The sequence below is a fragment of the Panicum virgatum genome, chromosome 6K (assembly GCF_016808335.1).
Source record: "Panicum virgatum strain AP13 chromosome 6K, P.virgatum_v5, whole genome shotgun sequence".
Lineage (NCBI taxonomy): Eukaryota > Viridiplantae > Streptophyta > Magnoliopsida > Poales > Poaceae > Panicum > Panicum virgatum.
The window spans coordinates 41,240,581-41,258,697 of record NC_053141.1 but is presented as its reverse complement, the minus strand read 5'-3'; the positions used below and the strand labels follow the sequence as shown (position 1 = coordinate 41,258,697).

Below are 18,117 nucleotides of genomic sequence, written 5' to 3'. Positions count from 1 at the left end.
GGATTTGGATCTGCTTGATAAAGAGGAAGGCAGGGTGGGGGTGCGACTTTATAAAGGTGGAGAGGTGGGCCGCGATTGGTGGGAGGTGCGAGCCACGGATCAGTGACATGGAGGGGTTAGATGGGTTCGATTGCGCTCCGCCGTTCTAGAGGACAAACGAGATGGAGAGTGACGCGGATCGCTAACGTGGCGCGAGAGGTAGGGGAGGAGAAGGATTTTTTGGACGCCGCGGATCAGTGACGTGGCACTATGAGGCCCTACGCGTTTGTGGGTCGGGAGATTTGGCGTGGCGGGTGTTTGACTTCGTCTGTTTTTCATTTAATTTTGGTGTCTGTGTGGGAACCATTAGGTGGCACAACACTTAGTTGGAGAACCGAATGCTAAATTTGGTAAGATCCGCCACACGATGTCGATGAAATCGTGATATGGTGTATACATTAACATTAATTTAAACTTATAAACACTGCTGATAAAGGATAGATGTGGGTAGACAAGGATGATTTTTTATGCCAACTAATTAGCTATGGTGATACGTAACCTCTTTTAAACTAATTGCATGGAATGCTGTTCTAGTTCATTTTATCAAAAATTTTAATCAATTAATGACTCAAAATGATTAAGACTTGCATACCTAGCAGTGACACTTTACAAATAGACAAGGAATGGGGGTAGACCACGATGGATTTGTCTTGTTTCCATAATGTTCGCAAACCCAAATAGATGATGTATATTTTTGGTGAGTCTACATAGCTTTAGGTACTTCCGTACTTTTATGCAAAACAGTGTCGACACACAGTTAGATCCAGGATTTCCTCTCGGGGCATCTCCAACTCATACTTTACTGGTGCTTAGCAAAAGGAAATAATATTTCACACAGGATGCATGAGGTGCTAGAAATCAATTCTTGTTCAGACATCAATTCTTAGCCGATGTTAGTATTTGATATAGATAGAAAATGGAACAATTGAGCAACCTCTTTTTGCTAGTAAAATAAGACACGGAGCTAATTAACCGTGTGAAATGCTGCACAAAGCATGGCGCAAATTATTATCCTTTACACTTTTGCACATTCTACAAAGTTGTAGTAAATATATTGAGACGTGCATAATATATTGGGGGCATGCCTTGAAAATTCGTCAAATGTTTAGGACACGCTGCCTTCCGGAGTCGGGTCGGTGGGGAGGCCGTGACTAGAAGATGAAGAAGATGGAGGTGACGTTTTGAAAAGGAATGCTTGATTACCATTTCCATGAAATGAGGGTCCACAATTGGTGTCGGTGTTTTACTGTCACGCCTACATAGGGATACTCTAAGGTAAAAGAAAGATCGTGGGGGATCGTCAAGATCAAGAACACGATGGTGCAAGCAACACGAGGATTTAGACAGGTTCGGACTGCGAGTTGCGTAATACACTACGTCATGTTAGATGGTTTGTATTGCCCAAGGGTTGTATGAGACGTGTGATGCTTTGGAGGGGTCCCTGTCCACCCCTATATAGCCTAGGGGGAGCAGGGTTACATGAAACTCTAGATCGGTATGAGCCAAGAAGTCTATCCCGAGTACTAGTCAGGTGATTTCCTTCTATACCGACTAGTTACATGATGTATGGGTACAGGCAGTGGCGGATCCACAGCATGGCAATGTCTGGCGGTCGCCACACCTGCCGACTGGAGTGTTAATTATATACAGTTAGGTCATGCATATTTGAATATATTCTAGGAGCCTGGCTGGCACTAACCTCGTGCATGATTGATTGGAATATGAGATCATACGAGTGAATGTATATCATTGCAGATACAAGGTAAAATTTGTAGATGCATGAGTATCCTGGAAACTTGAAGATACTAAGTGAAAATGGTTCAAATACTAACAATTATATATTCCAATCAGTCAAATTCAATGCATTTGCATTTGTTGGTGATGTTACATTTTTGCCATAATCTAGTATTTTTATTAGAATAGGATATGTTTGTTTCAACTTTTGCATTTTGCCACTAAAAGTAAAATATATGGCCTATCCAATTATAGTAATTATTTTTAAATAATTCAAAGCTAAGTTTGCTGCTAAAATCAACAATCTGGCCATAAGTGATTCTATATCAATTCATATACTTGCTCTGTCTTTAATTATAAATCGTTTTGGCTTTTTTTAGTTACATAGTTTTGCTACGCACCTACATATACACTATGTCTAGGTAGATAGTAATACCTATGCATCTAACAAAGTCAAAATGACATACAATTTCGAACAAATTGAGTAATAAATGCCAAGTATCATGGTTTGTTGGAGATTGACATCAAGTGGAGGGTGTGATTGCAAAAAAATGGATGCTAACTTTCAACTATATTTTCTTAAAACATGATACACTTTTTGTGTAACAGCGTACATTCATGACTTTATTCCATTATCAAACTCACCAAACTAACAAAAATTTAGTTATATTATAGATAAATAATATATTAGTAGTGAACCGCTATCACCACTAAATAGTCGCAGGAAAAGTAGCAGTGGAGCAAAACTGTGTGACAGGCATTGCCCATTCATATATATATATATATATATATATATAGAGTACATATTTTTTTGCAAAAAGATCTGTTGGAGATCTTAGGGTATCAAGCAGCCATAGCTATAGCTTCAACCCAAAATCTACAGTGCTAATTAGCATAGCTGTGAAATTTCACTCCAGGTCCAATATCTCTGTTCCAAACAAATTAGTTTAATGTGGCCGCAACTTCTTTAGTATTTTCACTTAAAAGTTTAGATGTACAATAAAACTTTAAAGTTTCTTGATTAAGTTTTGAACATGTATATGGGAGATAACGACACATAAATTGTTTGTTTCTCCATGTATCAGAATCAAGACTACCACAAGGAAAGACATGAGAAAGTGGTTCCTTGCTGTGAGAATGGGTCACATCCAGATGTCTAAAACATTGTACATTTGATCAATCCAACAAATTCTGCAAAAAGGGTTGTTGGGCAATCTGTTAAGAAAAACTAATGTCATCCATTAATTGTCCTGGAACTTTGACATAGATAGGATTATATTGATTTATTGTATTACATGTGGCGTTGCTCATTCAAGAAGGGAAGTAAAAAAATTATGTCACCACAGAAGGGCATAGAGCGCATGGGGTGACCCGTATACAAAATAAGGGAGAGAAAAAAAATTCTAATCAGGCAAGCACCCTCATATGATGAGGTTCACATTATTCCAGCAAACGGTTCACATTATTCCAAGGAACCAGGAAGGAAATCTTCTCGCCTGATCGTGCCACCAATCCGCTGCAAATCCCTTGATGGCAAGGGCTCGGTGCTTACGCGCTGGAAGAACTGCTGTCCGATGGTGCGTCGGAGGGACTCGAGGACGAGTCAGGGCTCGGGGCGGGGGCGTCGGATGGCGCATCGGCCAGGGACCTGTCCTCGACATCGGCGGCGGCGTCGCGCGCCTCGGCCGCGAGCGGTGCCACCGTGATGGCGGCCAGGAGGAGCAATACAAGGAATATGGCGCGTGCCATCGTTGGCCTGATTTGGCTCAGTGGTGCTGTTTTCTTTGCGGTGTGTGGAATGGGAGTAGGAGTGGCTTTGTTCTGTATGCTTTCCTTTTGTTCTACGATAAAGGAATGGTGTGGTATGCTATTTATAGGAGAAGGAGAAGATGGTAATGGACACGGCGTATGTACATAGTTGAGGGGTAAGACCACAAAACACGGTGACATGCGCCAACACATATATAATTTGTGGCCATGCGTGTCGAATGTAAACGGGAGGCTATTTTTGGTGAGTCCACAATTCATTCCCATATGCTAGATTGGAAAAGTCTCTATGAGCCTAGATGGTACTAACCTTGTGTATATTTGAAGTATAGAATCATGTGAGTGTATTGCTTTTATTGTTTTTTGTTTAGAGAACAGAAGGATGTGGGATATGATTCTTTTGTTAAAAATGGTTGGAATGGTTTCCATAGGAAACAATGGCTGCGAGACCATGTTAGTTATATTGGTGGCTCACACTACCTAGCAATGAAGAAGTGTGATGACATGTTACAAAGCAATCAAGACATTGATGTTGTTGCTTTTATTGATTTTGACATGGAAAAATTGATGAGCTTAGCAAAGCTTTATCCACATGATTTTGATTCGGGGGATTTGAGGGACCTTAGCCATGAGCTTGGCCTCTACATATCTGATGTGAGAGATGATGATAGGTTCTCCAACCTACAAACCATTGGTGAGCTCTCTCAAGAAATGGTGGAAACTAGAAAACATGAGCATTATCCAATGGTTTATTGATTTTTGAAGCTTGTTACTTGTGTTACCTGTCGCTACTGCTACAGGCAAGAGGTGTTTCTCAGCCATGAATATTGTGAAAACACATTTGTGGAATCGCATTGGTGATAAGTAGATGATCAATAGCCTTATTTGCTATGTGGAGAAAGAAGAGATGTTGAAAGTTACCAATGAGGTTGTCGTTAGTCGTTTCATGAAAATGCAAGGTCGTAGATTTGATGATGAAGATTAAAGGTAATACATTCTTTCTTCTTAAAAAATCTATTAAATTGATTTATGAATCAATTGTTTGCTCTTTTAGGCCATTGAATCATCGATCATGTTGAAGATTTGAAGTCAAATTGATGTGTTTTGCTTATATTAATATTATTTTGTTCACGCTATACGAGTTATTAAATGTTACTAGTGGACTTCTTCATTTTGCTAATTATCCCTTCTTCATTGATGCACCCCCTCCATTTTACTCTATCTTCGCCACTAACCATAACTTATGCAAGGCATGTCATACTGCGAAGCCATTTTATGGTGTAATAATGGACGAGGCATTGTTCTTCAGTTCTAAATGTTGTCAGATCTTATGTTTGCAGCATATCTCCAAGGTTCTAAATGTCACGTCCTCAAATTCTAGAAATTGCTATAAAATTTGAAAGACATACACAAGATAACAACACACGGATAACAAACACAAAACGATTTAAATTTTCTGAGTTCAAGTTCATCTGAAAAAAAATTCTGGCTCCATAAATGTGACAACTTCCTTTTATCGGATCGGCAACAAAATAAACCAACCGCATCCACCGTCTTGGCCGTGTCCGCCTCATCCTTTCTCGACCCCAGAAAACTAACAAAACGAGCGACGTAGTAATGGGCCGTATCTGCTGCAGCGAACGTCTCTCGTGATGGGCCGGGCTGACAATTCCGAAGCGAAATACTTTAAAAACCGACACGATCATAAGTTGTGCGCCAAAACAAGTGTGACCAGCGAATCAAAATTTACCTGAGCCCTCGGAGGTTCGTCACTCCATAAAAAAAACTCGATGGCTCATTTGGACATGTACGAGATGTTATCGTGCTATGTCACATATATGTAGCAATATAGATAAGAGAAAAGTCCAGAGTACATCCTCCAACTATCACAAAGCACGATTTTCAATCTTAAACTATAAAATCGGACTTTTATGATGTTTAAGAGTGTAAGTTAAACTTTTTTCTATAGATAAATTTACAATGGACTGTGCCTATTTCGTTGTCCGCAAACTATTTAATGCATAGGTGCTTCTATAATTGAAAAAGATAAGTAAAATTTCCGTTGGCAGAGGATGACAACTCTTACAACGAATGCTAGAGCTGGCGATTTCACCTCGGAGCACAAGCCTGCTCCGTCGCCTCGCGAGAGGATGGCTCACGTCTCTCTTCATATACGATGGCCCACCTCAGATTGAATTGTTGCCCTGGCAGTATACAAACAGGTACCGTCTATCCATTATGCATGCCCTAATCCGCATAAGAGCATGTTTAATAATTTCATCGCTCATCGCTAGCTGCGGGCGGCAAGGCGCGCGCTAGAGGGGCGGGTCCCACTGCTCTTCAATGCATAGATTCCTGCTCATCCAATCGCATCAAGCGTGGCGTGTTTTCGCCCACCGCAGCCGGCGCGTAGGTAGACGCCCGTTCTCTTCTCTCTCCATTTTTCTATCTTTCACGTTGGTATGAACCGGCTATCCGCCCACCATAATACTTGCTCCAAACGACAACGGCGGCGGGCAGGCGGCACTTCGTTCATTCCGCGCCCGGGACTCTCCCGCCGCGACACCTACCTACCTCTCCTCCTGCACTACGGGAGACTGCTGCAAAGCCCTATATGCACACGACAAAGCCTTTGCCGTGTGCCAAAGCTGACCCACGACAAAATAAAAATACAGGAAATAAAAAAAGGTACAGGCCCGCCGCTGCTGCCCTGCTCGGGCCGTCGCCGCGCTGCCAGACTTCCGCCGCTGCGCCCCTGGACCTCGGCCGCCGCACCCTTGGCCGTCGCCGCTGGACTTCCGCTGCTGCCACCGCCGCGCCCCAGCCGCCGCCCGCTGCCACCACCGCCGCGCCCCTGCCGTCGCCGCTGGATCACCGCGCCCCTGGCCGTCGCCGCTGGACCTCCGCACGTCGCGCCGCTAGACCGTCACCGCTGCGCCGGTGGAGGGATCGGAGCTCGTGGCGGATCTCGGCGTGCTGGGTAGGGAGCTCGTGGCCGCGCCGGGGAGGGAGCTTGAGGCCGCGCCGAGGAGGTAGCTCAAGGCCGCGCCACCGGAGGGAGCTCGTGGCCGATGCACTACCGTCGGATAGAGGAGGCCGTCGTAGATCCCGCCGTCCGGCCTCGAGCTCGCTCCGGCATCCATGCGCCGGCGCCGCTGTCTGGGCTTGGAGGGGAGGGAGGGGAGGGAAGGGAGGGAGGCGGCGGAGGCAGGGAGGAGGAGGAGAGGGAGGAGGCGGCGGCGGCTGAGGGAGAGGGAGAGGGAGGAGGCGGCAGCGGCTGAGGGAGAAGGAGGAGGCGGCGGGGGCCGGGGGAGGAAGGCGGTTGGCGAAAGTGGGGGAGGGGTGGAAATATAGCTAGGGTTTGGATGGGCTGGCGACGAATGGGCCGGAGTTGGGCTGGCTTTGCCGTGTGCCCAATTCCGGCCCACGGCAAAGTTTTATTTTTTAAAATTATTTGAAATGTGTTTAATTAGCTAAATATAGCAAATAATTACAAAAATGAACCAAATTTTAACATGGAGTACCATATGTTATATGTGAAGATTAAAAAAACTCTCGAAGTCGAACTCAAATTTGACCATCACTTTCACTCCAAACCTAACTGCATCTTTCTCAACTCTCTGATTGTTCTCCGGATATGTTTTCGTTTGTAAACATTGTACGTAAAAAAATTACGAAACCTACTCAATTTTTTACCACTGTCTCCACATATGATATAACGAGGTATTGACAAATCTCATGATTTTCAGACTTCACTTGTTTTTTTTTAGAATTTTAAAATCATTCGGATACACGTTCGTGGGCGTGTTTCCTGAACAAGATGTTGAAAATTTCTTTTGATTTCAGGTGTAAGGCCTCAAACTGGGCTAAATAACATGAATATTATTTTTCACTCATTTTATTCTATCACTTCAACCACTTGTAGTTCAAATTTGACTTAATTCAAAAAATTGCTTGAAATGCAATTAATTTGTTAAATATAGCAAAAAAATTTAAAAAAATGTCAAATTTTAACAAGGAGTACTACATGTTGTATGTGGAGGGTAGAAAAAATTTCGAGGTGAGAAGAGAAAAAGAAAATTATGACTTTACCGTGTGCCGAAAAAACACACGGCAAACTATATACTTTGCCGTGTGCCAAAAAAATAAACACACAACAAACTGTATACTTTGCCGTGTGCCAAAAGAAAACACACGGCAAAGTTTTTGCCGTGTGCCAACACACGGTAAAGCGTGGATTTTGCCGTGTGCCTAAGTTTTTGCCGTGCGTTTTCGGCGTGGCACACGGCAAAGTGGCTCTTTGTTGTGTGCCCGATAAAAAACACACGGCAAAAACTTAGACATACGGCAAACTAGCGATTTCCGGTACGGCTGGTCACTGGACAGCACCTGGCTGCGGCGGCCGTGCTCGCGGTCGTCACGCGGCAACACGCAAAAGCATGGACGACGGCGACCGCGACACCCGGCCGGCCGGATCGCCGAGCCGGGGTTGTGGCATGCATACTTTGACGCCGGTGCTCCGAATAACTTTAATTTAATCCAACGGACTCTTCCGCCGTGCAGGCCACCAGCAGGAGCGAGAGCGCCCCTATCTTCTTCCCCTAACGCCGTTCGCTTCTCCGGCCACATCGCTCCTACCCTACCATCGACGTGCCCATCCCAGCTCCGTCCTAGCGTTTTAGTGCGCTGCTACCTTGTGTTGTGCCGGTTTAATATATATGTATATATATTTACTTTATTTATCCATATATAAGCTATATATATAGATAAAGCGCCTGCGTGCGTTTGCGTGCGTGCGTGAGCAGGCTTTAGGCCCTGCGTGCGTGTCAACGTCGGCTCGCGTCATCACCCACGGTGGCCTGCTGGTGGGCGCAACACGACGCGCCCGTCCTTGCCTAATTCAGCCGGGTCACCCACCGGTCGAGCCTCGTTAAGTAAGTCCACTAAAATAAGCATTGATTGAGAGATGAAGAGAGCGAGCTCCCGCTCCTCCCATGGTTTACTTGCAGGCTTGTAGCTCACCATCAGCACCAATAGTATTAGTCACCATGCAGACAGAGCGATGGGCTGCCGTACGTGAAACCGTAGCAGTGGTCTGTCTGACAGCTCCGTGACTCCAAAACAGCCGCGAGCACATTACACGCAGGCTTAACTCTGCGCATGATTGAGTTTTGGGTGGTAAGTAGTAACGTGGAAGAGGGGATCAGAGCGGATCGGAGAGGATTGTAGGGATCCGGCCGGCCATCTCCGGTCTTATCCACGGCGCTCCAGTCGGCGGCGAGCCCTCCCGGCGCCGGGCAACTGCGCCCGCCCGCCCAATCGGGGGCCGCCTAAACAGCCAATAATTTAGTACCCCCGCGAAGGCGACGGCGGCCTTCTCCCTCTGGCCGCTCCGTCGTGCGTGGAAAGCCCAGCGCACCCACCCAGCAGCAACCAGCGTACGCGAGGCCGAGGTGCCGATTACGTTGGACGTATCCGCCAAAAGCATAATGGTTAGAGCAAGACTAATAATTTAGTCTATTGTTGGCTGCAAAATTCTTTGCAGTTTATTTTTTAGCCCACTTATATAATGGTTTAGCTCTCTATTATTAATATATGATTCACTTGTCTATCTCATAAAAAAAATTTTGTTCTTGGGTCAAAGCTAGCTGTAAACTTACAACCCACTCCTTCTCTTTCTCTCCTCTTCTCTCTCCTCCATCTCATCATTCAGTTTGTTTTTAATCCACCATAATACTTGCTCTTATATGCATCTGGGTGGGTGTGGGGAGTCCCGGCCGCCTTTTCGCGGCGCAAGAGCCACACCGGAGCCACCGGCGGGGGACACTCCGACGCCCGGTGCCTGTCAACCTGCCTGCCCGGGCTGCTGGCATCATGATGATTCCCTCCTCCGTTCGAGAAGGAGTCGGATGCTTCGTGCAGTGCGGCGCAGTACTAGGTTGGGCGCACCGGTGCAGTGCCCGCCATGCCAGCGTCGCTTTCGCAGTCGCAGCGCGGTGGTCCGTGGCCACCCCGTGTGCCCCCAGCCCCGGTCCAGAGGACGCCTTGGCCGCGGCGAGGCGAGGCGAGGGTTGGGACGGACGTGCGCGTACCGATCGGTCGCCAGTGCCGCCGCACCACCGGCAACCAGGCAGATTGGACTTGGACCTCCATGGGAACAATGGCGGGGGAGAGAGAATCTCCCGGGGTCTGCGTGCGTGCGTGCGTGCCAAAAGCCGGAGGAGACCCGCTCCACCCGGCCGAGGCGGCAGGGACAGGGCGTGACCCGCCGTGGGGTCCGGGCCGGCCGGCCGATTCGCCCCCGTCGACGTATCGCCCGCCGGTTGGTCGCGGCCGGGTCGCCGGCGCTGAGCCGCTCGCGCGACGGGCGCGACGTGTCGGGCCCCCGTTCGACCAGGAGCTTCCGCATGGCAGATCACCGGTCGCTGATTGCCCGTACGGGGCATGGGATTGGCCGGTTCCGAGGGGGCCGGGTCGCACCATCTTTGGGCCAGCCCGGTCGCTCGCTCGCGCCCGTTTTCACATGGGTGGTCAAATTAGAGCACCGTCTAATCCGCGGGTCGTTGTGCTGCGTGCACAATTATGGGCAGACTGGACGCCGGCTTGTCGTCGGATTGGACTCGCCGCCACGATCTGCGGGCTCCGGCTGGTGCGGTGCGGTGCGGCGTCGGTGACCGTCGATCGCCGGAGACTTGGGGGGTGTGTGGCTGCTGCTGCAGGCTGCAGCTCCATCAGACTGGACCCGTCGTACGGCTGCCAGCACGCCCATTGGCCATTGCCCGCTGAAGAAATATCTTTGGATCCTTGGTGCCGCGCGCTGCTGGATCATAGCATATCCGGGCGTTCTCTCGATCTCCACGGTTCTGCAAATCAGAATCATCAGTGCCTCAGTGCGTGTGCAACAAGTTTCTGTTACTTGGCGTTTGTGCAAAAGCGGTGAGATAAAAACTACTGATTACTAATGATCCACTGCGAACGCATGACGAGTTGCGTGGGCAGTTGACCTGCGCACACAGCTTGTGCAGATTGAAGCGCTGTCCACTTGTCAGTATCTTAAGCCTATCTAGACAAGACAAAATGACAAATACAGGTTAGCAGGTGAGCTGAATAGTACTTAGAAAGCACTGAGCTGGAGTGGTCCGATTGGTCGACCCCAATCAGAAGAGAGTGGCAGTCATGTGTTGCTGGAGAGTCGAGTTTTGCTTCCGTTTGTATATGTTTCAGGCCATCTGACAAAATAAACAAGATGACTGAATGAGTTTTGTTACTGAATGAAGGTAGATTCTTTTTTTTTTTGAAACGTTTTCAGACCTGCTGTCTACCTAACATAGCAAGGCAATCAGAATGTACTACTCCACAAGCCTTGGCTCAATCATTCACGCCTGATGGTACATGCACGCACGATCCGTCCTCTTTAACTTGAGCAAATTAGTGGAGACGTCACATGATCCAAGCTAGAGACTCTCACGGCCGGGCAATGTGGAAAATCTATTCCCTGCATATGCGGGGACGACGTGTCGCGTCGCACAAGGGTTCTTCTTCCTCCTCTCGACCCCGCCGCTGGCGAGCTATGGGAGGAGGGGGAGGGGCGGCTGCCGAGGAGGGGCGGTTGGTGGGGGGAGTGGCCGCCGGCGAGGTCGCCGGCGGCTGGGTGGTGGCGGACGGCCTTTAGGTTTTGGGTTGCCGGGGTTCCAATGGCCACCGGACGTAGAGGGGGGGGGGCGGCGGTGGCCCGGCGGTGGAGGCGGGTTAGCTGGCGAAGGGCGAGGCGGTGCGGGAGCGCCGCCGGCCGGGCGGGGCCGGACATCCGGTTGGCGGTGGCCGGTGGCGGAGGCGAGGAGAAGGCGTTGACGCCGGCAATGGAAGGGCGGCACGGCGGCGGGAGTGGTTAGTGGCGGCGGAGGCCGCTGGAGCCGGGGGAGGCGGGGGCGAGCGCGCCTGTGCGACGCATCGCTCGTCCCCCGCATATGCGGGGAATAGACTCCCCCGGGCAATGCCGCAGCGCCCAGGGGGGGATTAAAAAAACTTGCCGTGACAAAACTCGAAACTACTCAGCTTTCGCCTAGCTTTTGCGTACAAAAATATCATGCGTGTGCATCCAGGCTCCAGTGACGCTCGTAGCCGAAATGAAAAGCAAAGGAGAAAAGCTGCGTCGTCTCTATCCCACAGCACTGATCGATAAACAAGTACGGAATAATCCTAGTGTATTTGGGACGACGTCAGCTCGAAAGCCTGAATAGTTCGGTTGCTCCCTGCTACGTGTCTGTCATTAGAAGAGCTGGGACTCGTCCCCAATTGCAGTTTAAGGAGACTAAGCATCCTCTATTTGTTGGTCAGAGGAAGAGCGGTGTTATTGGAGAATGCCATGGGCTGAAGCGCATCAGGTTGATGCCTGAACTCTGAACTTTCGTCTTACATTTTGTCGGATACGGCACAGGACCAACCCTGTCTCAGTACTTCATTTTCGCCATTCCATTCATGTGTTTGAAAACGAAAACTGCGATGGATGCTTTTAGTGATGGTAGCCGAATTGATGGAGCTGTCAACTGTAGGCGTTGGCGACATGATGCGAATATTGAGTCCCACCGATAGGGAGGTTTCTTTTTATTCCCTTCACTCCTGGTCTTCTGCGACTTCTTTTCCAGGGAGATGCATAGGCACCACAGATTGTTCTCGCACCTGAAGATGCTGAAACTAGCCAAGATATGAATCGTGAATCATCTGGAGAATTAGGGAAGTGTTTGGTTGCTGGCCTGGCCTACCTATGCTGTGATTTCCCATAAGCCCGTGTAGATGAAGATTGCTACGTTTGATAATTCAAAACTCATCAAGCATAACAATTTTACCGAAGTGACCGTGTGCTAGGTACTAGGAAATTTTGGATACTCTGCTTGAAGCACTGTGAACATGTCTATTTTGTGTACAAAAATGTTGTCAAAGAGATTTTTCATTTTCTTTTAAAAACGCTTTGAATTAGACCATTTATATACTATTATAATTTGGGATAAGTCTATTTTACAACCTCGAACTAGTCAAGAAGTCCGTTTTTCAACCTCCAACTACGAAACCGGGTAACATAGGCCCTCGAACTGGCAAAACCGTCCGAATCACCCCCTCGATCACTGTAGCAAGCTGTTTTGACGGCGGTTTGCTACAGTAACATTTCCGAATTTCTGGAATTTCACACCTCTCAATTAAATAATAAAGAAAGCATAGTTAATATTGTCTAAAAATCATGATATTTTTTTGGGAGGTAGATAAAAAGACAAGGAATCTATTTTGGCTAGATGTGCTACAATATACATAAATGAATTTGAATTATAAAATTTTAAAAATAGGTAGAATTCAAAATTCCTTGAATTTTTAGGTCAGCTAAACCTATGATAAAAATGCATTAAAAATATGATAATTCATAATTTTTTATTTAGTTTAGTTAGGTACTTTTTATTGGCCCAAGTTCTATAGAATATTCATAAATTAAAATTTGAGGAGTCAAATTTGATTCAAATTTGAGCATTGCGAAGGAATTCAAAAACTTTCATAAAAACTTGGGCCAATAAAAAATACCTTATTAAACTAAATAAAAAATTATGAATTATCATATTTTTAATGCATTTTTATCATAGGTTTAGCTGACCTAAAAATTCAAGGAATTTTGAATTCTACCTATTTTTAAAATTTATAATTCAAATTTATTTATGTCTATTGTAGCACATCTAGCCAAAATAGATGCCTTGTCTTTTTATCTACCTCCCAAAAAAATATTATGATTTTTAGACAATATTAACTATGCTTTCTTTATTATTTAATTGAGAGGTGTGAAATTCCAGAAATTCGGAAATGCTACTGTAGCAAACCGCCGTCAAAACAGCTTGCTACAGTGATCGAGGGGGTGATTCGGACGGTTTTGCCAGTTCGAGGGCCTATGTTACCCGGTTTCGTAGTTGGAGGTTGAAAAACAGACTTCTTGACTAGTTCGAGGTTGTAAAATAGACTTATCCCTTATAATTTTGATATCTACAGTACCTCATCCTAAGCATAACCGTATCCTTAGCTTGTGTTCATATCTGTGTAGCGTTACCTAAATTATTCTGATAACACAATTCTTCTAGCCAATTAATAAATGTGTAAACTATTTTTAAAGTGGTAAAAAATATTAACACGAACGAATTGTAGGGTGCCAACATAATATCTTTCTGCCCACTTCTCACATGTGCACACATAGGACCACCACAAGATACGTGACTTTAATTCATTTATATTATTACTCTTTTATAGCATATGTTCTTGATTCTCTCATTGCTAAGTGGCATTCCATCCGAACGATCCTATGTTAGGCACTTTTTTTGCATGATCAAATGATGCAAAGCTTCAAGCTAATTCGATTCCCAGGAATATTACCTCGGAGAAGATAATCGAAGGAGATAACTACCAAGATGAAGCTCAAACCGCATCTTTCATGTTGATTACGTAAATGTTTGTTTAGTGTGGCCTTTACCCTTACGTGACAGTTGAAATGTGAAGGCACATTTTAGAGTTTTTTTTTCACCTGTAACAACATTCGCTTTATTAAACTGTGTATATAGATCATTTTAGGGTTTGTCAATGGGAGCTTTAAGTAATCAGATGTAACTATATAAAATCGTCTGAACATTTTAATACATAATTCTCCCCGACTTAGCCTCAATATTCAAAATTAACTGGGTGCCGTTGTCTAGAACCGCACCCCCTCATTTGAATTCACATATGACAGAAGCATATGATGGAATAATTTGTGGCAGCATGACCGATCTAATCAGTAAATTCATTTGTTCGAATAAAGTAGTATTATCCAAAGACTTAGGCACAGAGAATTTAGCATCTTTTTTGTTACTGACACTACTTTCATTAAAACTGCAAGTATCTGAGGACTCAAGAGCGCTATACATAATATCTATCACATTTCCTTAAAAAATTCCAGTAAGCGCATTCCGTTGACTTTTGAGTCGATTCACTTTTCTGATGTGCATGCTTATATTTTTGTTATACTTCATTTGTTGAAAGGAATTATAGTTATATTCAATCTTTCTCCTCCCAGACATTTTTTTCTCCTAAAACAATTTTTCCGACAGAAATAGAAAACCAACCAAAGTTAACCATGCAAACTGCACATAACAAACATACACACAAAGCAGTGCTAATTGTCCATGACATTATTTGAAAAATCCACCAAGCTTATTCTAATCAGTTTATTAAGCCAACTAACTTTTAGTGACTGTGCTTATGTTTTCCATGGATTGTGTACCGCTAATATATATACCACATTTGTGAATTACAATATAGTTGCATTTTTTCATCCCCAAAGAAGATACATATTTTTCTATGATTTTTTGCCCCTACCTTTTTCATAATATAAATCAAACAATGAACTCAGTATATGACCACCCCTTTACCCCCACATTTAGGATATCTGCCGGTTAAACTCACCAGCAGGGACTGACCATGCCCCCATACCTTCGTGTTACCACCTTTTCGGTATTTTAACTTTGACCATGAATATAAAAACAATTAGATTGACTATGTAAGATATATGGTCATTGATTAATCATGAAAAATGCTCCCATAGTATTTAATTATATATATATATTTCAAATGTCATATTTTGACAGAATGAAATTACTAGTCAAAGTGCCATTTCATAGATCGCGTCAATGTCCTAAATTCTATACATATTTTGAATTGGAGTGTAAATATTTTAATTGATATTATCCATTTATTGTGTGAGCTAACCAATGTTTGTAGGAGGGTGGGGCCATTGCAATGGACATGCACCTCAATCAACGAAAAGCTTCATGGCCCCTGCCCTTCTGCCTTTCAGCTTTTGCAGAAAGCGACCACTTGTATGGCGTCACCCTCCCCCTCCCCCATCCAAATCCAGTTGGCAGCCTCAGCCACAAATAATGCAACGTTACTCGCAACTTTAATTTGTGGACAATGCTCATTCCTTCCCATACGACTCTGGCTACAATGATTTTACATGGACAAAACGCCACGTCCGACTAGCTTTTGGTGCCACTATTATATGCTTGTCACGCTATATATATGCTCGTGTAATAAAAAATATTACAAAGTACTACGAATCGCTTCAGTAAAAAAGGACAAAAATGAGTGGACATTGTTTGATCATCCACTGAAGTGTTGAATATTATCGCCAAATCATTTTTAGGGCTATTATCGCCCAATCATTAGAAATTTTCCGTACTCGTCATTAGCAATATCGTGATAAAGAAATTTATTATGCACGCATTTTAAATATTATCGATTTTGCATGTCAATTAGTTGTTTACCATTGCAATTTCACATTCCATATGAAGTATACCGATATATTGTGAAGTGGCTTAGGCGCTAGGATTAAGGCTATGCTGAACATTATGCTTGCAAAAGCACAATCCGACACCGTTTCTTCCCACAAGTTGCTCCACTATGATGCTATTTAAGTGTCACAGTGCCTGTCAACAAGCCAGGCAGCCAGCAAGTGGCTGTCTCTTGTGAACTTCGCACCACTCCGGATGAAAAACTCTTGCATAAATTAGGCCATGCATGCAATAATCTATGCTCGACAATTTAAAAGTGGTAACCGAAAGGAGGGTATCTCTAGAGAATACGTAAAAGCCAGGAGGAGGTTTGGCATGAATATATCCAGGACGGGCTAAATTCATCCAAGATGAGCCAGCTGACTCAAGTCAAGTCATGCAAGAAATAAAAAATTAATCCAAATATTCCCTTGGGAAGACAAGATATGAAGTGAGCTAGTATATAGGAGAAGGATCTACAAAAACACACGGAGCACTTGGATATGCCCGCCCTCAAAAGCTCACTATCCGTGGCCATATTTGCAAGCTACCAAACTCTGCTCAACAAGATTCTCAAAACCAAAATAAGAAAATAATAAAATAAAATGCATAAACTAGCTCAATATGGTGGACCAAAACTAAAGTCTTCTCTGTCTCAGATGGGATAGAACAGAGAGATTATTTCTCTCTCTTAGGCAAGCAAAGCTACTGTGTGACTCACTATAAAAGGCCCTCACCAACCCAGGCCTTCTTCTCCAGAGCACCAAGCTCACTCATCTAACCAAGCCACAGCTTGACAGCGCTAGCTACCGAGCCTCTACCATTCACAAGCATTAGCAAAAAGAAGAGAGCAACACGAGCAAGATGTACCACAACCATTTCCATGGCGAGGTGGCCAGCCTCCGCTTCCTCTCCCCACCGAGCGCTTCCTTCGCGCACCACCACATGAACATGGCCTTGCCGCCTCAGGCCTACTTCCCGCCGTCCTTCGAGCCGGCCTCGGCTTTCCATGACGACGCCGCTGCTTCTCTGCTCTCCGTCGACGGCGGCGACGTGCCCAGTTTTGAGGTCGACACCGTTGTCCGGGAAGCGGCGGCTCACCTCGCCGGCCGCAATGGCGCCTCGCCCAGCTCGGGCTCGGGCTCAGACGGCGGCGCCGCGGGCAGCGGCTACCAGATGAACGCGGTGGCGGTGGCGGCCGAGGAGGAGCGCCGGCGCCGCCGGATGGTGTCGAACCGGGAGTCGGCTCGGCGGTCGCGCATGCGCAAGCAGCGGCAGCTCACCGAGCTGTGGGCGCAGGTCTCGCACCTCCGCGGCGCCAACCGCCGCCTCCTCGACGATCTCAACCGCGCGCTGAGGGGCTGCGCCGACGCCCGCCGCGAGAGCGCGCGGCTCAGGGACGAGAAAGCCGAGCTGGCCAAGAAGCTCGAGCACCTGCTGCAGTCGGCCACGGCCACGGAGAAGGGCGCCTCCTCCGCCGCCGCCGCCGCCTCTAGCGATCGCAGCTGCTCATCGGAGCCAGGCAACACCACCGCCAGCGCCGATACCTCTGAATGACCCGACTACATTATCCCACCCAATGTTTACTTGAGGATAATATAATTGGAGTATATATCAATAAGAACATGTGTGATTAAGCAAGGATAATTTAACGAGACGGAGGTATGCATGCATGCTCCTTCAATCGATTCAATATTTCTAGGAGATTTTTTTTTGCTGTTAATAAGGAGATGTTTTAGTATTTACCAATGGATAAGTTAACGTCGATCAGATAATTCAGATAATCATATCATATATTACTCTATTCTGCGAGTTGCAACCTTGCAGCCAATGGAGCTGAAAAGTGGCAAGACCATAGGATGAGACATGAGAGCGACAGCAATTTTTTTTTTTGGCGGGTAGACAGCCGTAAAATTGAAACGTGAGATTTCCCGATTTTACCGCGTTCCAGGTCGCCTTCTTGCGTTCCGTACGAGACCTTATAACTCGAAGGTTGCCATAATCCTGTGCAACTGATGATCAGTGATGACACGGCTCCAACTTATACGTACTTCAACTGATCAATTATATGCTAAATTTCCTAATTAATGGATTGTATGCTTCTCGTAGTGTCAGTCGTCTAGTAGAGCTTTCTGCTTTTCTATTTTAGCACAGCAGAAGCAGAGCCTGATCATGCTGTACCAGTATCAGACAAGCTTCGGCATATGTATCAACCAGATTTGGAATATGAATATTGTAGCATCAA

At 45.8% G+C, this 18,117-nt stretch overlaps 1 protein-coding gene across 1 annotated transcript; it reads left to right on the top strand.

The window, feature by feature from the left end:
• Positions 1-16,277: 16,277 nt before the first annotated feature.
• LOC120712710 (bZIP transcription factor 44-like) lies at positions 16,278-18,117 on the top strand. The gene has a single exon (XM_039998571.1). It carries the CDS (start codon positions 16,737-16,739, stop codon positions 17,427-17,429), a length of 693 nt encoding a protein of 230 aa, XP_039854505.1. The 5' UTR covers positions 16,278-16,736; the 3' UTR covers positions 17,430-18,117.